Source organism: Salmo salar, chromosome 14, assembly GCF_965601325.2.
Source record: "Salmo salar chromosome 14, fSalSal1, whole genome shotgun sequence".
Classification (NCBI taxonomy): Eukaryota; Metazoa; Chordata; class Actinopteri; order Salmoniformes; family Salmonidae; genus Salmo; species Salmo salar.
The window spans coordinates 77,201,103-77,224,001 of record NC_138304.1 but is presented as its reverse complement, the minus strand read 5'-3'; the positions used below and the strand labels follow the sequence as shown (position 1 = coordinate 77,224,001).

General features: G+C 42.6%; 1 protein-coding gene across 3 annotated transcripts in view; it reads right to left on the bottom strand.

Annotated features, from left to right (window-relative positions):
- Nucleotides 1-22,899, bottom strand: part of LOC106570191 (ras/Rap GTPase-activating protein SynGAP) — a 67,021-nt gene that overhangs the window by 16,014 nt on the left and 28,108 nt on the right. For all 3 annotated transcript variants that reach the window (XM_014142239.3, XM_014142241.3, XM_082961199.1), the window contains 13 exons: nucleotides 17,211-17,305; nucleotides 15,646-15,767; nucleotides 15,258-15,411; nucleotides 14,972-15,070; nucleotides 14,596-14,835; nucleotides 14,148-14,483; nucleotides 13,868-14,012; nucleotides 13,421-13,565; nucleotides 13,021-13,257; nucleotides 9,957-10,158; nucleotides 5,483-5,673; nucleotides 4,982-5,186; nucleotides 4,155-4,772 (listed from right to left, as the gene is read on the bottom strand). In XM_014142239.3, the coding sequence (XP_013997714.2) occupies nucleotides 4,155-4,772; nucleotides 4,982-5,186; nucleotides 5,483-5,673; nucleotides 9,957-10,158; nucleotides 13,021-13,257; nucleotides 13,421-13,565; nucleotides 13,868-14,012; nucleotides 14,148-14,483; nucleotides 14,596-14,835; nucleotides 14,972-15,070; nucleotides 15,258-15,411; nucleotides 15,646-15,767; nucleotides 17,211-17,305 (2,789 nt within the window). The remainder of the gene's footprint in view (nucleotides 1-4,154; nucleotides 4,773-4,981; nucleotides 5,187-5,482; nucleotides 5,674-9,956; nucleotides 10,159-13,020; nucleotides 13,258-13,420; nucleotides 13,566-13,867; nucleotides 14,013-14,147; nucleotides 14,484-14,595; nucleotides 14,836-14,971; nucleotides 15,071-15,257; nucleotides 15,412-15,645; nucleotides 15,768-17,210; nucleotides 17,306-22,899) is intronic.

Here is a 22,899-nt window from a genome sequence, read left to right as displayed (position 1 = left end):
ACACAAAGATAATGGAATTCATTGCCCTTGACAATCACCCGTTCTCTGTCGTGGGTGATGTTGGCTTTCGCCGAATGGTCACTCACCGGTACACACAATCAATTGCTCTATTTTTCAGATGTTGGCCTACCAGAGTTACACAGTAATAGCATCATTGCTATTAGCTTCACGACATACACACTATGGAACGCTGCTTGGGTCTTGGCGTGTCAGAAAAGATACAGTAGCACTGTCAAAACTGTACAAAAAAGTATTCAAACAAGCAAACACCGGCCACAAACGATGTGTTTCCAAAACCGCGTTGATAATAACGCATAAGTTGTTCGACCGCGACTTCTGGGGTAGCTAGCTTTAGCTTGGTACCTAGCTAACACCAATACAACCAGCCTGAAAACAATGACCAGTAGAAACTGCAGTAATTTTCATTATTCTTAGCAATGATTTAGGAATCCTTGTGAGTAAGTATTAGCTAGGTTGCCACTTGTTGTTTGCCTATTGAAATTGAACTTCAGTTCATGAAAATAAATAGCTAGCCAGCTACTTAACCCTGTTGCCCAAAGCCAACGTTATAAGCAGCCAGCTAGCTTCATCTGGCTAGTGAGGCTCAAATGGACCGGGTTATGTGTTGTGAAGCTAGCCACAATAAGGATTAGGCACAATAGTGGATTTTGAGGTTTGCCTTCAAAATAAAATGTAATTGACAGTGAAGTAAATTAATACAAATAGTAGAATAATGCCATACATTTATTTTGAAGGCTAACCGCAAAGTCCACTATTGTGGTTAATTCTTATTGTGGCTAGCTTCACATAGATGGGTCCGACCACCATTAATCAAATAAGAACTGTCTTATAAATGTGGGTTATTTTAGATGATGTCACCTAGCTATGTCATCCCTAAATCTTCCTCAGATTATTACCAATCCCACAAGGTATAACTCCAAACACATAGGAAAGGCTACTCTTCTTGATGTTATCCTCACAAATATTCCTGATAGGTATCAGTCTGGTGTTTTCTGTAATGACCTTAGTGATCACTGTTTTACAGCCTGTGTTTGTAATGGCTGCTCAGTGAAATGACCTGTCCTGATTTGTCATAGACGATTGCTAAAAAACATTGATGAGCAAACCTTCCTTCATGAACTGGCCTCTGTAAAATGGTATAGAATCAGCTTGATCCCTTCTGTCGAAGACACTTGGACCTTCTTTTTTGATATTTTCAGTGGTATTGTTAACAAACACGCCCCCATAAAGAAAATGAGAATTAAAAACAGGTTCAGCCCCTGGTTCGACCGTGATCGAGCAGAGTTACTCCACCTCAAGAATTGCATTTGGCAAAATGCTCGACACATCCATACTCAGGCTGACTGGCTCTCGTTCAGGCAAATGAAAAAAAAGTGCACTCAGGCTATCCGGAAGGCCAAAGTTAGTTACTTTAAGGAGCAGTTCTCTCTCTGTGGGTCTAACCCCAAGAAGTTCTGGAAAACCACTCAGGTTATGGATGTGTCACTGAAACATTAAAGGTCCTCAATGATGTCACCATTGCCCTTGATTCTAAGCAATGTTGTGCTGCTATTTTTACTGACTTGGCCAAAGCTTTTGATACAGTAGACCATTCCTTTCTTGTGGGCCGGCTAAGGAGTATTGGTGTCTCTGAGGGTGTCTTTGGCCTGGTTTGCTAACTATCTCTCTCAAATAATGCAGTGCATAAAGTCAGAAAATCTGCTGTCTCAGCCACTGCCTGTCACCAAGGGAGTACCCCTAGGCCCCACACTCTTCTCAATTTACATCAACATCATAGCTCAGGCAGTAGGAAGCTCTCTCATCCATTTATATGCATATGATACAGTCTTATTTTCAGCTGGCCCCTCCCCGGATTTAGTGTTAAATGCTCCACAACAAAGCTTTCTTAGTGCCCAACAAGCTTTCTCTATCCTTAACCTTGTTCTGAACACCTCCAAAACAAAGGTAATGTGGTTTGTTAAGAAGAATGCCCCTCTCCCCACAGGTGTGAATACTACCTCAGGGTTTAGAGCTCGAGGTAGTCACCTCATACAAGTACTTGGGAGTATGGCTAGACAGTACACTGTCCTTCTCTCAGCACATATCAAAGCTGCAGGCTAAAGTTAAATCTAGACTTGGTTTCCTCTATCGTAATTGCTCCTCTTTCACCCCAGCTGCCAAACTAACCCTGATTCAGATGAGCATTCTACCCATGCTAGATTACGGAGACAAAATGTATAGATCAGCAGGTAAGGGTGCTCTTAAGCGGCTAGATGTTCTTTACCATTCGGCCATCAGATTTGCCACCAATGCTCCTTATAGGACACATCACTGCACTCTATAATCCTCTGTAAACTGGTCATCTCTGTATACCCATTGCAATTCCACTGGTTGATGCTTATTTATAAAACCCTCTTAGGCCTCACTCCCCCCTATTTGAGATATCTACTGCAACCTTCATCCTCCACATACAACACTCGTTCTCCCAGTCATATTCTGTTAAAGGTCCCCAAAGCACACACATCCCTGGGTCGCTCGTCTTTTCAGTTAGCTGCAGCTAGCAACTGGAACGAGCTGCAACAAACACTCAAACTGGACAGTTTTATCTCAATCTCTTCATTCAAAGACTCAATCATGGACACTCTTACTGACAGTTGTGGCTGCTTTGCGTGATGTATTGTTGTCTCTACCTTCTTTCCCTTTGTGCTGTTCTCTGTGCCCAATAATGTTTGTACCATGTTTTGTGCTGCTACCATGTTGTTTTGCTATTGTGTTGTTGTCATGTTGTGTTGCTACCATACTGTGTTGTCATGTGTTGTTGCCTTGCTATGTTGTTGTCTTAGGTCTCTCTTTATGTAGTGTTGTGCTGTCTATCTTGTCGTGATGTGTGTTTTGTCCTATATTTATATGTTATTTATTTTTTATTTTTAAACCCAGCCCCCGTCCCCGCAGGAGGTCTTTTGCCTTTTGGTAGGCTGTCATTGTAAATAAGAATTTGTTCTTAACTGACTTGCCTAGTTAAATAAAGGTTACACACACACACACACACACACACCACACTGACCAAAAAGTTATTTTGTTGGCATTTACATCCATTACCAGTAAAACATAATTAAAACCTATTTCTTTCACTTACTTGCTGTGTTGTTTCATTGTTCATTTGTTCAGTCGTTTCATTCTCAACCAGGATTTCTATGGAATGCCGTTTGGGTCTTTGCATGTCAAATAACACTATTTGATGTGTCAAATAAGCTTGTTGACCAATCAGGACCTGAATATGAATGCACGTTCATACATTTTTTACGTAATTATTAGACATTGATTACACTATCACTTGTATTTCATATGTCACAACGATTCATCGATACGTATGCTATGATGCTGGTAAAGTTGTCTTGCGCACCTACAGTGCTGGTCATAAAAAAAGCTAGCTAGCTCATGGATGCAAATAATGGACTTCCCCAAAAACATAGCAAAACGACATCTGTTTCAGTAATTTCGTTTTTATTTTACCTTTATTTAACTAGGCAATCCAGTTAAGAACAAATTCTTATTTACAATGCTGGCCCGGACAACGCTGGGCCAATTGTGCACCGCCCTATGGGACTCCCAATCACGGCCGGATGTGATACAGCCTGGATTCGAACCAGGGACTGTAGTGATGCCTCTTGCACTGAGATGCAGTGCCTTAGACCACTGCTTCCATGTGTGTGTTAACTATTTACCTGTACTAGAATGCTTAAAAGGCCGCTAAAATGTTAAATATCGGTTATCAGTATCAGGGTTTTTGGCAAGGAAAATATCGGATATCAGTATCGGCCAAGAAATGTCATATTGGTGCATCACTACAAACAATAGGCAGATACATTTCACTATCAATGCCTCTAAAAAGTGACTGCTGGGTGACTTCATTCTTATACATTTATTTAGAAATTCTATGAAATATCAATGTAAATCCATGATTGGGTTTATCAATGCAACAGACTGATTGCCAAATGTAATGTCTACATAAGGTGTTACATGCATTGTGTGGCGTATGTTTAGTATGAAGAGATGTATTCTTGTTATCGTGCACTGACAGTGTCATCTGAAATGCTGCTACCGGAAACGAATGAAGTTATATTTAAATTAAATGATTTTCCTGGAATACAGACCTGCACTTGCAGCGAAAGCTGGCGCCGGGCGTATTCAGCGTTCTGGTTCTGCCGCGTGTAGTCGTCACTGTAGCTGTGCGAGTGGACAATACTGGGCTGCACCAGACTGCTCTGTGGCCGCAGGGCCGACAGATCCTCGCTGCGCGAGAAGCCGCCGTGGCCGAAAGCCCGCACGTAGCCCTGTTGGTGGTGGGCATTGTCAAGCTCTGGGGCCAGCAGGAGCGGAGGGGGAGGCGGCTGGGCTTGAGGACGACTGTGAGGCTGACCCCGAGGGCCGTCGGCAGCCAGATGGAAGAGGGGGTTCTGGAAGGAGAGGGGGAAGTGCATGGCAGCCGCCGCATGCTGCTGTTGCTGGGAGAGAGAGTCGGTGGGACCCCCCATTTGGTGGAGGGGTCCCCCCATCTGGCTCAGCCTCAAACCAGAGCCCCCCGAGCCACCGGCAGACATGTGGCCTCCCATGCGAAGCGGGCCTCCCAGGTTCCCGAAACTGTGGCCCAGGCCTGCAATGGAGGCCTGGGAGGAGTTGAGCATATCACCCACCGAATGGAGGTTGGAGATGCTGTTCATGCGTGAGTCCTGCAGGTCCATCATGGACACGCTTTTGTTCACACTGAGGACCTAAGAGAGAAAACATAACCTGTCAACTGGAATAACCTATTATCCCTTATGACCCAAAAATGTTCACTATTTAGTGATTGGGATAATTCATAACTAAATTGTGAGGTATATTAGGAGTTGTAATATACTGTATGTGTCCAACTCAATGTTGTTGGTAGTCAATTCATTGATGGCTGCTAGTGGCAATAAATCATTGCATTGGAGTTTACCTTTGGGTCTGGCTCAGTGATGTCAGAACTGCTTGTGCAGTATGCAGGGCTGGACCGAGCCAAAGGGGGACGGGTCACGTAGAAAACGTCCTTTGAACCGCGGGGGTCTCGTTCCGCAAAGCTTCCCATGCTGACGTGAGACGAGAGGACCCCACCCCCAGATAATCCCGAGGTTGGGGAGGGGAGACGGGAGATGTCTATTGAGCTGGGGGAGGATCATCACCATTATCTATCATTATTACCATTGTCAGGGGCTGTATTTGAAAGCTATAGTGTATATTTTAGGCTCACACCTCACTCCTCTTTGCGTCAACATTGTTTGTTTATAAAGACTCAAATGACAACAATGAAATTGTACAATAATAGCTGTTGGATTATGATAAGGGTGAAACAGTACTAAATGAATGAAGCATTCATAATTTACATTCTTCAATAATCAATACGTATCAATTGAAATGGCCAATCTTACACAGATTGTGCCTTTAAGCTTGGAGCAGTTACCTGTTGAGATCCCGCATCATGAGGCTCTGGAAATCGGATGATACCATGCGATTGAAGGAAGGCCGTGTGATGAGCCTGTCCTGCTGTCTGTCTGGCTGGTGGCTGGCCTGCCGGTGGAGCTGGGGGTTCCTCAAGGCTACACTGATGTCATTCAGCAGACGTGGCAAGGGGCCAAGCTTCAGAATAGCATCCTGGGAGACAAAGTACAATGAAAAGATTGGACAGTTTATCCCCAATTGTGTCCTTTCTCGTGAAGTGTGCACTCATTCACTTCCATTCGTGTATTTACAAGGAAAATAGTGTTATAAGAAATGTGGTGGAACCTCTATCTAGCGCAGGGCTATTCATTTCCGGTCTTGGAGGGCCAAAACACCTACTTTTCATCCTTTCCTTCTAATTGGGGACTGATTCAGACTTGGGACACCAGGTAGGTGCAATTAACTACCAGCCCTCCAGAACCCTGATCTAGCCCATGCCTCCACCAATTTCAATGCTTATAAATGATTGGGGAGGAGTGCATAAATGCAAATCTCTGGAGAAAGAACAGAGAATTGGGATACAGGGGTCATGGAGAGACTGGCTACATTTCAATAGTCTAGAGCTTCTTTTCCTCTCATTCATCTACACTGAGGTGAAGGAACTGAGCAGGCAAAAGCAGATGTCAACCATATTGCTATCACCTGTTTTGTGTTCTCAGACAATTAAAAGTGATTTCCCCTTCCCCTCGTTCACACCCCTTTCAGTTTCACTTATATTATACTTACCAGTGCTCCACATCATTTGCATTCTCTCTCTAAAATGGATTCTACCATTTTAAAGTGAACAGAGAGGAGGGAGCCAAAATATAAATGGAATTCAGCCAAGTGAACAGCAGTAGTGGACAGAGTGAAAATACAATGGATGGATTTCAGCCAAGAGGTGGTGAGAGAAGAGGCGTAAAGGGGTGGCGGAGGGAAACCAGTAGCAGGAGGTATATCAGCAGAAGAAAAGCGTATTATATCTGTAGTACAGCCACTTGATATTTATTTTTATACTTCAAAGATGCAAAAATAGCAGAAAATAGCTAAAAACATGTTTTTTTAATGATAAAAGGCATGCCTTATGCCTTGCTGCTGCCATGCTCCTCCTCATGCTGCCAGTGTAGTGGGCAGCATTGACAACAGCAGGAGTGTAATTAGTCGTGGCTCAAGCCGTGACATTTTTGGGGCCAGGTGTAGCATTGCTGTTACCTTGATCAGCTGGAGATGGGAAAATATTCAGCAACTCTTGGAGGACAATGGAATTTGTCCTAAAAAATGTTTTGTTATTTTCAAAACCAATGCATTTAGGATGCAATATCCCAAGGAAGGGTACAGTATATACCAAAACATGTTGTTTTTAAAAATAAATAAGTATTTTTAAGTCAACTTCCTGTGTCCTAATTTTCCTTTTGCTCTTTGGTTCATGTGCGTTTTTTGAAAAGTGATGGAGCGACAGTATTTTCTTTATGTAATGGCATGGATGATGACTAGAGATGCAACGGTACACAGTATGTTATCGAACCATTCGGTACGCCCCGCGGAATTATGGTATGCCTGTCATTTTCCTATAATTTCCAAAACGTTCTTATTGCACTGCAGACTACACGGACGTTGTACATTCAGATACACAGAACCAGATGCGCAGGTTGTGGCTGTTAGGGGGCTCCTGAGGGCTGACAAACTTTACTCCACAGCAATGCCTCAAAATGTAGTGACTGCAACCCCTTCCCCCTTAACCTCTTTGGGCTAGGGGGCAATATTTTCACATCCGGATGAAAAGCGTGCCCAGAGTAAACTGCCTGCCACTCAGGCCCAGAAGCAAGGATATGCATATTATTAGTAGACTTGGATAGAAAACACTCTGACGTTTCTAAAACTGTTTGAATGATGTCTGTGAGTATAACAGAACTCACATGGCAGGCGAAAACCTGAGAAAAATCCAACCTGGAAATGGGAAATCTGAGGTTTGTAGTTTTTCAAGTGATTGCCTATCCAATATCCAGTGTAAATGGGGTCAGATTGCACTTCCTAAGGCTTCCACTAGATGTCAACAGTCTTTAGAAAGTTGTTTCAGGCTTCTATTGTGAAAGGGGAGAGAATAAGACCACTCACAGTAAGTGGCTCAGCTGAAAGCCATGAGTTGTTTATCGCGCACGGCCGTGAGCGTGAGCTCCGTTCCCTTTCCTTTCTAATGACAACGGAATTGTCCGGTTGGAATATTATTGAAGATTTATGATAAAAACATCCTAAAGATTGATTATATACATCGTTTGACATGTTTCTACAAACTTTAATGGAACTTTTTTGACTTTTCATCTGGACTTAGTGCCCGCGCTTTGTGCATTTGGATTTGTGAACTAAACGCACAAACAAAAAGGAGGTATTTGGACATAAAGATGAACTTTATCGAACAAAAGAAACATTTATTGTGGAACTGGGATTCCTGGGAGTGCATTCCGATGAAGATCATCAAAGGTAAGTGAATATTTATAACGCTATTTCTGACTTTTGTTGACTCCACAACATGGCGGGTATCTATGGCTTGTTTTGGTGGCTGAGCGCTGTACTCAGATTATCGCATGGTGTGCTTTCGCCATAAAGCTTTTTTGAAATCTGACACAGCGGTTGCATTAAGGAGAAGTTTATTTTTAATCCTATGTATAACACTTGTATCTTTCATCAAAGTTTATGATGAGTATTTCTGTAAATTGATGTGGCTCTCTGCAAATTCCCCGGATGTTTGAGGCAAAACATTACTGAACATAACGCGCCAATGTAAACTGAGATTTTTGGATATAAATATGAACTTTATCGAACAAAACATACATGTATTGTGTAACATGAAGTCCTAAGATCATCAAAGGTTAGTGATTAATTTTATCTCTATTTCTGCTTTTTGTGACTCCTCTCTTTGGCTGGAAAATGGCTGTATGTTTTTTTGTGACTAGGCGCTGACCTAACATAATCGCATGGTATGCTTTCGCCGTAAAGCCTTTTTGAAATCGGACACTGTGGTTGGATTAACAAGAAGTTTATCTTTAAAATGGTGTATAATACTTGTATGTTTGAGGAATTTTAATTATGACATTTCTGTTGTTTGAATTTGGATTTGAATTTGAAGAGGCACCGACGTCTTTCAAATCCGCTGTGTGTGAACATTTTGGATTCAGCGTTCAATATGATGAAGAGGGTAAGAAGACCATAAACAAAGTACAGTCTGCAAGCATTGCTTTGCCACTGTCGGCTACTCGAGTGGAAACACATCTAACATGATGTGTCATTTATGTCGCCATCACCCGGCCGTATCACTTGCAGGTGGAGCTGGAGCAAGAGTCCACTCGTTAGCGAAAACACAACAATCTCTCGCTGCTGCCTTCCAACAACAATTTGCGATAAATTCAGAAAAACAAAGAAATAACAAAAGCAGTGGGAGTATTCATAGCCAAAGATTTGAGCCCTATTCGGTGGTTACTGACTCGGGATTTCGTCACCTGATGAAAAAAATTGAACCGCCTTACAATGTTCCCTCCGGCACACATTTCAGCAGCAAAATAATTCCCAAACTCTATGAAACATCACGGAGAGAAATTGAAACGAATTGACACAGACACCCTATCTAGATCTCTCCACTGATAGTTGGACCTCCAGAGCAACTCAGTACCTCACTGTGACGGTTCATTATGTACTGGATTGGGAGATGAAGAGCTACAGGTTGTCAAAGCTAAGAAGCACTTTTCATTTGAATGTTTTTCTCCCCTTGATTTCATACAGTAGAGACAGAAACCAGGCCTGAATGGAAAGTTTTATTTGTCTATAGGCAAATAAAGAGTTCATTGTTTAAAGGGTGATGTGTTTACATTTTTTTCTTAAATATAAAGATACCTTAAATGATACCGTTACCGTGGCCAACAAACCGCGATTCATATCGAACAGTGGGCCCACTACCGTTGCATCCCTAGTGATGACTAACCTTGCCTGAGACCTGAAAACTATGACCAGGCTTCAGATTAGCTGGCTTAGCATGTGTGTGGTGTACAAAAGACCAGGGTTCGAACCTAGACGGTCACATTCCAAATAATCTCGTTCTCAGACACTTCCACCCAAATGCACGAAGAGTCTGGTGGACCAACGTGTTAAATTTGGCCTTCGTTATCCAATTATACAGAAAGAACGGGAGAAATGTAGGCATCGGCTTAATCGACCAACCAATCATCTACCACAACACCTTCTCCCTAACCCTACATGTCTTGTGCGCACCGCAAGTTCCATTTTGAACCACGCTTCACAGTCGTGTGATTCACTTAAATTAAATGAAGGCAAATACTTGACTCATTAAGGTCAATCTCATAGAATTCTATTGTCACTCCCACTAAGGCCAACTTTGAATCGTTGATGTCCCAGGCTTATATGTACTGTGCACAATAGCCTTGGGACGAGGTTACATTCCACATTACCTTGCTCAGTTGGGCCATGACTTCCCACAGCAGGCTGTGGAGCACCGACAGCTCCCTGCCCAGGTCGATGTAGCCCTCGAAGCCCCCGGCGTTGCTCCCCGTGTCCATGTTGGAGATCTCGTACAGGAATTGCTGCATGGAACCCCACTCCATCTCCAAAAACTCATTCATGAAACACATGTGATCCTCTTTGCCACTAAACCTGAGGGGAGAAAAGACAGCAGTGTGGAGGGAGCATATAGAGAGAGTAGGGGAAAGAAGAGAGACACTGGGGGACAGAGAGAAAGAAGTTCCCACAGACAGTGAAAGATTGAGGGAGAAAGGGACAAGATACAGTGCCTTCGGAAAGTATTCAGACCCCTTTACCTTTTCCACAATTTCTTAGGTTACAGCCTTATTCTAAAATGTATTAAATCGTTTTTTTTATTCATCAATCTACACACAATAACTTATAATGACAAAGCAAAAATGGGTTTTTAGAAATGTTTGCTAATTTATGAAGAAAACCCCCCTGGAAAGATCATATTTACATAAGTATTCAGACCCTTACACAGTACTTTGTTGGAGCACCTTCGGCATCGATTACAACCTCGAGTCTTATTGTGTATGACGCTATAAGCTTGGCACACCTGTATTTGGGGAGTTTCTCCCATTCTTCTCTGCAGATCCTCTCAGGCTCTGTCAGGTCTGATGGGGAGCGTTGCTGCACAGGTATTTTCAGGTCTCCAGAGATGTTAGATCGGGTTCAAGTCCGGGCTCTGGCTGGGCAACTCAAGGACATTCAGACTCGTCCCAAAGCCACTCCTGTGTTGTCTTGGCTGTGTGTTTAGGGTTGCTGTCCTGTTGGAATGCCCAGTCTGAGGTCCTGAGTGTTCTGGAGCAGGTTTTCATCAAGGATCTCTCTGTACTTTGCTCCATTCATCTTTGCCTCGATTCTGAGTAGTCCACTAGTCCCTGCCGCTGAAAAACATCCCCACAGCATGATGCTGCTACCACCATGCTTCACCGTAAGGATGGTGCTAGGTTTCCTCCAGACGTGGCACTTGGCATTCAGGCCAAAGAGATCAATCTTGGTTTCATAAGACCAGAGAATCTTGTTTCTCATGGTCTGAGAGTCTTTAGGGTGCTTTTGGCAAACTCCATGTGGGTTGTAAGGTGCCTTTTACTGAGAAGTGGCTTCTGTCTAGACACTCTACCATAAAGGCCTGAGAGGTGGAGTGCTGCAGAGATGGTTGTCCTTCTGGAAGGTTCTCCCATCTCCACAGAGGAACTGAAGAGCTCTATCAGAGTGACCATCGGGTTCTTGGTCACCTCCCTGACAAAGCCCTTCTTCCCCGAATTGCTCAGTTTAGCCAGGTGGCCAGCTCTAGGAAGAGTCTGTGTTCTTGGGGACCTTCAATGCTGCAGAAATGTTTTGGTTTCTTCCCCAGGCCTGTGCCTCGACACAATCCTGTCTCGGAGCTCTATGGACAATTTCTTCGACCTCATGGCTTGATTTTTGCTTGGAGATGCACTGTCAACTGTGGGACCTTATATAGACAGGTATGTGCCTTTCCAAATCATGTCCAATCAATTTAATTTACCACAGGTTGTAGAAACATCTGAAGGATGATCAATGGAAACAGGATGCACCTGACCTCAATTTTGTGTCTCGTAGCAAAGAGTCTGAATACTTATGTAAATAAGGTATTTCTGTTTTTTACTTTTAATACATTTGCAAAAAAACTCTAAAAAACAGTTTTCGCTTTGTCATTATGGGGTATTGTGTGGAGATCTGCTGCTTTTTTAAAATCAATTTTAGAATATGGCTGTAACGTAACAAAATGTGGAAAAAGTCAAGGGGTCTGAATACTTTCCGAAGGCACTGTGTATAGTATAGAGTACAGAGAAATAGAGATAACGGAGTATGGAGAGATAACAAGAGAGGGGAGAGAGACAGTGTGAAAATGCAAAGAATGAAAGAGCAGGTGAGGAGATGGAAGGATACAGTACAAAAAACAGGTGATGGTGAGGGGGAGAATTGATTTATTCATACTTTATCCTTGTCTACAATGTGACAAGAACATGGCTAAAACAAATAATTTCTGTGTAGACAGACTTCTCCACCCTCTGAACATTTGTGAGATTAAAAGCTGTTACTGTCACTTTTGTGCACAATCATCTTGTTTGTGGGCAATCATGTTGGATGAATTCTTCATTCACCATTCCCAAAGGAACAAAAACAATTGGTAATACTTTACTTCATGCTGACTGATATAATGTATTATGATGCAGTTATAATGCATAGTAAGATTTAAGCAAGGCATAAGCATTTATGACCCTATTGTAATGTTGTGGAAATAGTGAATGGATTGGTTCCTGGAAGAGTAACTGGTCGAGGACATAGATAATGACTTATCGAGGCTTGATTGGTAGTGGACATACTGAATAAATTGGGGAAATGTATTCAGTTATTTTGTACAGGACAGGTGAGGGGTGGCTAAATGTGAGGGAAGGCTAAAATAAAGGTTATGTTAAAAGAAAGGCTAAATGTAAGAGAATGCTAAAAGCAAGGAAAGGCTACGTGTTAGTAAATTGTACATAGGAGGAAAGGCTAAAAATAAAGTTAATGGTAAATGAAAGTGACGGCTGAATGGGAGGGAAGGCTAAAATAAACACAATGATAAAATAAAGGGAAGGCTGCATGGGAGGGAAGGCTAAAAGAAACACAATGATAAAATATAGGGAAGGCTGCATGGGAGGGAAGGCTAAAAGAAACACAATGATAAAATATAGGGAAGGCTGCATGGGAGGGAAGGCTAAAAGAAACACAATGATAAAATATAGGGAAGGCTGCATGGGAGGGAAAGCTAAAAGAAACACAATGATAAAATATAGGGAAGGCTGCATGGGAGGGAAGGCTAAAAGAAACACAATGATAAAATATAGGGAAGGCTGCATGGGAGGGAAGGCTAAAAGAAACACAATGATAAAATATAGGGAAGGCTGCATGGGAGGGAAAGCTAAAAGAAACACAATGATAAAATATAGGGAAGGCTGCATGGGAGGGAAAGTAGTGACTGACTTGGAGAAGCTGGCCAGGTTCTGCACCACCTTGGCGATGAGGGTAAGAGTGCGGGATGTCCGCTCTCCGGGGTACTCCTGGGTGAGGTTGAAGAGAGAGGGCGACATGATGGCGGGACACAGAAAGCGTAGAAAGAGGGAGGAGCTGATGAGGCGGTCTGCGATGTCCTCCCTTCCCCGCTCGGCACACCTGACCCTCCAAGAGGCAAAGACATCCTTCAGCTCCCGCGGAAACACACTAGAATGAAAGGGTAGGACAGAAGGACAGAATATTACTTTATTTTCCATTGCAAATGTTGTTGTTTTTTTGGGGGGGGGACAAACACCCCACCATACTTGAAAGGATGCTATGTTACTGACAAATTTGTACAATGGCATAGTCATGTGGAAGAAGTTCTGACCAATGAGAGTTGACAATCTTGCAGAGTGCCAGCTCGCAGCACATGCGGAGATTGGCTTGGTGGTCAGCGAGGACAGACGGTGGAGTGCGCATGGGATCCACTTCACAATTCTCCTCTGACTCGTATAATGCTCGAATGAACTCCCCTGTCAACGAGACAACGGTTCATTAATCCCCATCAGTATCTTCTTCTTCATCATAGTCTTCTGATCAACATCATTGTCACTCATCATTTCAAATACTTCAGCTGTGCTTGATTCAGCTTGCCTGTTCAATAAAAAAGTCTTAAAAGTGCTAACTCCACTCACCTGGCACTCCAGTCAAGGTCAAGCAAACACTCAAAGTATTTGATCGATTTCAAATAATCTTTGAAACCATGTCTGGATTTGATCATTTCAGGTAATTTTCCACAGGTATTGGTATACAATGAAATAATCTAGAGTTTTACCTATGGCATCCTTGAGGTACCGGTGCCCTATCAATTTGAGGTACTCCTCTATGGCTTTAGTAGCAAGGGTGTTCTCTCGAAAGATCAGATGCTCTCTGTCCATGAATCTATCCACCTCGCACATCGCCATGTCTGAAAGGAAGTCCTGAAAAAAGAACATGCTCCTCAAACAAACAACACAAACACATTGTACAGCAGACACATTTGCAAAACATTTAGAAAGGGGTTACTCTCCAACAGGAGTGCTTGGCCACCCCTGCTGTAGTGCCTTCCTTCCTACCTTGGCCTTGCCTGTGCTCTGGAGAATGTGCACCAGCGCGAACGCCACCTCCTCTTTGCTTTTGACACTGAGCAGAGGCTCCAGCACGGCACACAGCGTACGGTAGTTATTGGTGATGTACTCAGCGAACTCCTTGTACAGCTCCATGGGCAGGATGCTCATGGTCTGGTAACGGGACTTGAGGCGGATTGAGGCATTGATGACCTTGCCACCGCCTACACCGCCACCCTTAGCCAAAGCACTGGGCTGGATCACCGGGTACCACTGCTCCACAAACTGCCTGCCTGTGATGCTCGATATGGGGATAGTGACCAGGCCGAGGTACGTGCTCTTCTCCTAGGTTAGAGAACAGAATGGCGAATAGAATAGAAAGGAATATTTGAGTCACACTGCAAACACAAAGATAGACAAAGAGAAATACAACCACCATAGAGAGAAAAACACAGACCTTGCGTCTCTTTTTGTCTGTCTCCTTGTAAAGGTGCAGGCGTAGGCTGCGAATGGCAGGCAAGTTGTTGAACTCAAAGTGCTCGCCCCAGAAGACTGTGTCTGTACGCGGCTTGCTAGTGGTGCGTGCATACAGCATGTCATCCAGACACAGCTCACAATAGTACCGCTTCTTAGGCGGAAGGTCCCTGGCCTCAATGATCCACAGCTTAAGCACATTGTCCACCCTTCGACTGTTGTCCTAAAATGGCAGCATTGGAGACAGAGTGAGAGAGAGATGAAGACTGCTGAAACTAATGGAGATGATCTTACAATTTTTATGCCAAAAAAGGCATTTTGAGTGTGGACTGCAAGCAGGGTCCTCTCTATTTGTTCACCTTGTTGGGCTTGATAGCTCTTTGTAGATTCTCAATCCATTTGTCTCTCTCAGCGGCCGAGCGGCAGGCAAAGCATTTCGTCCCTGAAATGGTGGTCACCTGCAGTCAAACAGACCCATAGAAGTCAATTCATCAATTATATTGTTTGTTGCGTGTTAGTGTGTAACAGTTGATCAATTGTTATCACCTTTACCCATCAACTGGGAAGACACAGCTGTAATAACTGTTTCAGATGTAATATTAGGAGAGATACTATCCTCTATTCTTCTGGCAGCAGTGCACACACCTCAAAGCAGTACTCCTGGCCCAATATGCTGGAGTGGACAGGTTTGATGACAGCATCTTCATCCAGCGTGAGGTCCAGAGCCTCCGCTGCACTGCTAGGGGAGAGCAGGGACTCGTGAGAGTGGGACTCCTTGAAGCTCTGCATTAGACGGGTCCTAAAGAGAGATAGAGAGAGAGGGTGTGTTTACGGTAACAGTGCTTTGAAACAAGAACTTCTAAATATAATTTGGCACAAAAGTAACCACTGTTACAATATATTGTACATATTGGAAAACACCAGGCAAAAAAAACAGAAAAGAAAAGAAGTGTAAAATAAAGCATTACAGAGTATAGAATAGGGACGACAAGTGTACGTCACACATGCAAACTTTTGGGAAAGTGTTAGCTACCTCTCCTGATCAGCACTACGGAAACGGGGTAGAATCATGTGGCGGAAGCTGCTGGTTCGATCCAGTTTGGGCTGGCTCTTTGCCCTCTTGATGGAGCCCTTCAACTTTCGACTGAGGAAGCTCTGTTAGGGACAGCAGAGGAGACTATTACACAGGTGGGGACGTCCATTCCATAAATAATGGAATCATTAAACCCTTCCTTCAAAATAGGTGCTATCTGCAAAATCAGTGCAAGCACGTGTCCATGTTATTGTTGGTGGTGGTGATGGTTATGGTACTGATGGCCACTGGAGGAGGCTATTGGGCTACAGGTAAAGCATCAATGTCCATTCAATAATGTTGTTTCAGTGGGCTATGCCGATTCAGTCACTAAGATGGATGGTGTAAGCCTATTTGAAAACTCGAAAACTCAATTGGAGGAGTACTTTTAACTGGTGTACTTTTAATTTGGAATCTGTAAATTAGTACCATTACTGTTAGCAAAGGTGTAAAGTACTTAAGTAAAAATACTTTCAAGTACTACTTAAGTAGTTTTTTTAGGTATATGTACTTTACTTTACTACTTATATTTTTGACTACTTTTACTTTTACTTCACTACATTCCTAAAGAAAATAATGTACTTTTTACTCCATACATTTTCTCTGACACCCAAAAATACTTCTTACATTTTGAATGCTCAGCAGGACTGGAAAATTGTTATTTGTTTGTAAATTATGTGTAACGCCCTGGCCATAGAGAGGGGTTTTTTGTTCTTTATTTTGGTTAGGCCAGGGTGTTACATTGGGTGGGCGTTCTATGTTCTTTTTCTTTGTTTTTGTATTTCTTTGTTTTGGGCCGTGTGTGTGGCTCCCAATCAGGCACAGCTGAAGTTCGTTGTTGTTGATTGGGAGTCACACATAAGTGCATGTTTTTCCGTTGGGGTTTTGTGGGTAATTGTTTCTGTCATTGTGTTTCACCTGACAGGACTGTTTGGCTGTCAGTTTCTTGTTTTGTATTTGTATAGTGTTCCGGTTAAGAATTAAATATGATGAACACTAACTCCGCTGCGTTTTGGTCCACTCTCTCTCATGGCAGTCGTTACAGAATGTCTGAGTGTTGGAATGTGCCCCTGGTTCTCAGTAAATGTTTAAAAAACAAGAAAATGCTACCGTCTGGATTGCTTAATATAAGGAATTTGATTTGATTTCTACTTTTACTTTTGATACTTAAGTATATTTTAGCAATTACATTTACTTTTGATACTTAAGAATACTTAAAACCAAATACTTTTAGACTCAAGTAGTATTTTACTGGGTGACTTTTACTTTTACTTGAGTCATTTTACATTAAATTAAGGTATCTTTACCTTAACTCAAGTATAACATTTGGGTACTTGTTCCACCACTTACTGTTAGCCTACTACCTATTACTATTATTGAATCTACTCTGTACAAAAGAGAACAGGGAGATGAGGGAGAATAATGCTAGAGAGCAGGAAGTGCAGCTAATATGGGTGGGTAGAACTTTACTGTAAGGCCTGGATTAAGTGGAAATGACAGGTAATGTAGCATGTTCCAGTACTTACTTGTTGTCTGAAGGGTTGTGGGGGGGCAGTGGGAGGGGTTTCCATGCTTGGCTGTCTCGCAGTGGCAATGCTCTTCCTGCGAGCGCGAGTGTGCTCTGAGAGAGAGAGAGATAAGGAACCCAAGTACCTTAAGTCCAGTCTGAAACTGTAACTTAATATCTACTCTGACCATGGGAAAAAGTGCAAGAATAGTCTAAACAAAAAATATCTCCAGTTGAGCCAGTGCATGGTAGTGCCTGTTTGTTTTGCTCATCAGTTGGGTGCATATTTTGTCTGGGCCATGTTCAGCAGGCAAATGTTGTAGATTGTTGCTGATTTAACAGTCAAGAATAGAGCTGATGTGACTACTAATTCTAAATGTCAGAGAGGCATGTTTGTTCTATCTGAACATTTTACTGTGCTTATTTCGCACACATCACGCCTATGACCTGGCCCTGTCCTCCATTCCCTAGTCGTGCCAAAGGTTTGAAGGGGTGCGGTCAAGATAAACGATGAAGAAATCACAAGTACAGTCAGCTACACAATGAAGAAATGCTAGCCATATGTCCACATCATAAATGTCTACATTCAGAAGCAGATACGAAAGTAGGCCACCAGAAAAATTACGTGAACATGGAAAATAACCACCAACTGGAGGGCAGATTATATGAAAGTACTCCTTGGCGTATGGGCAGATGAGAATTATCCTCTGCGTCAACGCTTTTGTGCCCCCCTCTCCATCGAGCCAAGCGACTGAGGGAGCTTCAGTTGGCTAGCCAACTGGGGGGATACCTATATAATCATATGATCAATTATATATGAATAGCACTCCCTCTACTCTACTACTATACAACCTATAACATAAAGTCATCGACTTTGTTGGTTAAAGCAATGGTAAATTAAATATCTCAAACCACCCCAACAAGATGGTTGCCAGACTGTAAACAAACAAGCTATTTTCTACCAATTCAATTCCTATGGTTACACCCACACCCCCTTTATTTCACCCTTAATAGCGGACAGTCAATATCTGACATTTTCCTCAGTTTTCCAGTAGAGCAATGGTAACCTTCTGAATACTTAAGGCACTATAAATACTCACTCTCCTTCTCATCTGTTCTTCTCTCCCACACACTCTTTTACATAATTCCAGTGGTGTACTCCCCCTCCTCTCGACTGTTTCTCTCTGTCATCCTCCCCTCTCCTCTGTACCTTCTCTTTTCTCTTCTTTTTCTTTTCATCCTGCTGTCTAACACATTTCCCCTGCTAGTCATTTCTCTAAGAAGGGCTACGCATTTTAATGTGAGTTGATACATATCAATCAATTAAGTAATAATAACAGACCCTAAAAGCAATCCCTTATTTAGGTTGTATACATACATAGATACATGCACGAACACACACACACACACACTAATACGCAACTGTAATTTACATCTAAAAAAATCCTATGCTGTATTGGAAACATTGTGCAATATGAGGTAGAGGTAGATTATCACAAAAATATAACTGTCTCTGCTCGAATTTGAATCTGGATAGGCTATCCCCGGCCTCAGATCAATTTAAGATAGATGCATTGATTTTAATCTGACTTAATTGATCTCAAAACCCACATAGTTAAATGTGAAAAACATTATTTGATTTCATTCTTACTAATAACCCCCATAAATACTTGTCTAGTGGAGTATTCTCATACGATCTCAGCGATTATTGTCCCATAGTATGTATTAGAGATACGAATTAGAAAAATCCTGTTTTCTGCTCAAGATGACATGTTCTACTCTGATTTAGCCACTGTCTCCTGTATAGCTGACCCTAAGTTGGTTCTAGAAAATGTCTCCTCGATATTTATTCCTCTGGCAGATAAACACGCACCTTTTAAACAATTCAGAATCAAAGATTTCTTCTGAGTGATCAGAGCTCATTCAGATGAGATATCAGGTTTGGGCCAAAGCATGGAAATCTGACTGTGTAGTAGACTGGCAATCTTTCAGACATTTAAGAAACATATGTAATATCTCGATTAAGAAAGCTAAATCAAGCTACTTTTTCTGACTCTGCTGGTGATCCTTCAAAATGTTGGAAAACAGCAAATGCACTGAAGCATACAAATTCCTCTTCTTCCCTACCTAAGCAAGTTCTGTCTGCCTTTGGCATCATAACTGAGAAGAATGGGATAAGTGATGCTTTTAATCATCATTTTATCTCGGTAGGCTTTTTATTTGAGAGAAACGGTGGTGTAGTTGACCCTGGTCAGTCAATCAACTGCTCTTCCCTCTGCCAGCCTCTAGCTGACTCGACGCTTAACCTGTCAACTTCTAGTTAATCTTTGTTTTCATTCCAACAATTAACTATTTGTGATGTGCTACATGCCATGCTTTAGACTGAGGTAAAAAAAAATCCACTAGAGCTGATATGCTTGATCAATATTGATGCAGCTCTTTGTCCCCCTGGTTGCTGAATCATTAACCCATATTTTTTACCTGACAATTATATCTGGTACTATCCCCAAGGTTTGGAAAGCAGCCCATGTACTCCCCCTTCACAAAGTTGGTGACCCTTGTGACCTAAATAATTATCAGCCTAACTCTCCTGCCTAGCTAAAATATTAGAATCCTTGATTAATTCTCACTTAAGATCTTTGAAATGTTTTCTAAATGTCCATTAGTCAGGTTTTAGACCAGGTCATAGCATCATCTCTGCTGCATCCCTAGTTATAAATGAGGTGGTTAACTGTATGGATAAAAGGCAAGATTGTGCTGCCTTCTTCATTGACCTGTCAAAGGCTTTCCATACTGTTGATCACTCACTGCTAATTCCGAGGCATTCCTCAATTGGCCTAGACCAGGCTGCATGCAACTGGTTTAAATATTACTTGACAGATAGAACTCAATGTACAGTGCATTGGGAAAGTTTTCAGACCCTTCAACTTTTTTCATATTTTGTTACGTTACAGCCTTATTCTAAAATGTATTACATAGTTTGTTCCCTCATCGATCTACACACAATACCCCATAATGACAAAGCAAAACGTTTTTTTTAAGACATTTTTGCTAATGTCTAATTAAAAAAAAACTTAAATATCACATTTAGTATTCAGACCCTTTACTCAACACTTTGTTGAAGCACCTTTTGCAAGTGTTATTGGGTATGACGCTACAAACTTGGCACACCTGTATTTGGGGAGTATCTCCAATTCTTCTCTGCAGATCCTCTCAAGCTCTGTCAGGTAGGATGGGGAGCGTCACTGCACAGCTATTTTCAGGTCTCTCCAGAGATGTTTGATCGGGTTCAAGTCCGGGCTCTGGTTGGGCCACTCAAGGACATTCAGAGACTTGTCCTGAAGCCACTCCTGCATTGTCTTGGCTGTGTGCTTAGGGTAGTTGTCCTGTTGGAAGTTGAACCTTCACCCCAGTCTGAGGTCCTGAGTGCTCTGGAGCAGGTTTTCATCAAGGATCTCTCTGTACTTTGCTCTGTTCATCTTTGCCTTGATTCTGAGTAGTCCACTAGTCCCTGCGACTGAAAAACATCCACACAGCATGATGCTGCCACCACCATGCTTCACTGTAGGGATGGTGCCAGGTTTCCTCCAGATGTGACACTTCTCATGGTCCGAGTCCTTTAGGTGCCTTTTGGCAAACACCAATGGCAAACACCAAGCGGGCTGTCATGTGCATTTTAATGTGGAATGGCTTCCGTCTGGACAATCTACCATAAAGGCCTAACTGGTGGAGTGCTGCAGAGACGGTTGTTTTTCCATCTCCAAAAAGGAACTTTGGAGCTCTGTCAGAGTGACCATCGGGTTCTTGGTCACTCTGACTCTGGAGCCCTTCTCCCTCGATGGCTCAGTTTGGCCGGGCAGACAGAAATAGGAAGAGTCTTGGTGGTTCCAAACTTCTTCCATTTAAGAATGATGAAGGCCACTGTGTTCTTGGGGAACTTCAATGCTGCAGACATTTTCCCCAGATCTGTGCCTCGACACAATCCTGTCTCGGAGCTCTACGGACAATTCCTTCGACCTCATGGCTTGATTTTTGCTCTGACATGCACTGTCATCTGTGGGAACTAATATAGACAGGTGTGTGCCTTTCCAAATCATGACCAATTAATTGAATATACCACAGGTGGACTCCAATCAAGTTGTAGAAACAACTCAAGGATGATCAATGGAAACAGGATGCAACTGAGTTAAATTTGGAGTCTAATAGCAAAGAGTCTGAATACTTATGTAAATAAGTTATTATTGTTTTTATTTGTAATAAATTTGCAAAAATGTATAAAAAACTGTTTTCGCTTTTTCATAATTTGGTGTTTTGTGTAGATTGATGAGGAAAAAAACAAAATAATACATTTTAGAATAAGGCTGTAATGTAACAACATTTGGAAAAAGGGAAGGGGTCTGAATATTTTCCGAATGCACTGTATATATATTTTATATATTTTTACCCCAAAAATATATGGGGGATTGGAAATGATGCAGACAATTACATTGATGGAAGCCACAATATATATGCAATAGTAAAGCTGATCAACCCCACCAAAAAAATAAACAAATAAGTATAATACAATATATACGCAAAAGTATGTGGACACTCCTTCAAATTAGTGGATTCTGCTATCAACCCCCCCAAAAAACTAAAAAAATAAGTATAATACAATATATACGCAAAAGTCTGTGGATTCTGCTGCCACACCCGTTGCTGACAGGTGTATACATTTGAGCACACAGCCCTGCAATCTCCATAGAAAAGCATTGGCAGAAGAATGGTCTTACTTAGGAGCTCAGCCACTTTCAACGAGTCACCGTCATAGGATGCAACCTTTCCAACAAGTCAGTTCATCAAATTTCTGCCCTGCTAGAGCTGCCCCGGTCAACTGTAAGTGCTGTTATTGTGAAGGGGGAATGTCTAGGAGCAACAACGGCTCAGCCGCGAAGTGGTAGGCCACAGAAGCTCACAGAGTGGGACAGCCGAGCGCTGAAGCGCATAGCATGTAAAAATCATCTGCCCTCGGTTGCAACACTCACTAATGAGTTGCCTCTGGAAGCAACGTCAGCGCAATAACTTTTCGTCGGGAGCTTCATGAAATGGGTTTCCATGGCCGAGCAGCCACACAACAAGCCTAATATCACCATCTGCAATGCCAAGCTTGGGCTGGAGTGATGTAAAGCTCACCACCATTGGACTCTGGAGCAGTGGAAACGTGTTCTCAGGAGTGATGAATCACGCTTCACCATCTGGCAGTCCGATGGACGAATCTAAGTTTGGCGGATTCCTGGAGAACTGTAAAGTTTGGTGGAGGAGGAATAATGGTCTGAGGCTGTTTTTCATAGTTCGGGCTAGGCCCTTAGTTCCAGTGAAGGGAAATTTTAAAGCTACAGCATACAATGACATTCTAGACGATTCTGTGCTTCCAACTTTGCGGCAGCGGTTTGGGAAGGCCCTTTCCTGTTCTGGCATGACAATTCCCTCATGTACAAAGCAAGATCCATACAGAAATGGTTTGTCGAGATCTTTGTGGAAGAACTTGACTGGCCTGCACAGAGCCCTGACTTCAACCCAATTGAATACCTTTGGGAATAATTGGAATACCGACTGGGAGCCAGACCTAATCGTCCAACATCAGTGCCCGACTTTACTAATGCTCTTGTGGCTGAATGGAAGCAAGTCCCCACAGCAAGGTTCCAACAGCTCGTGGAAAGCCTTCCCAG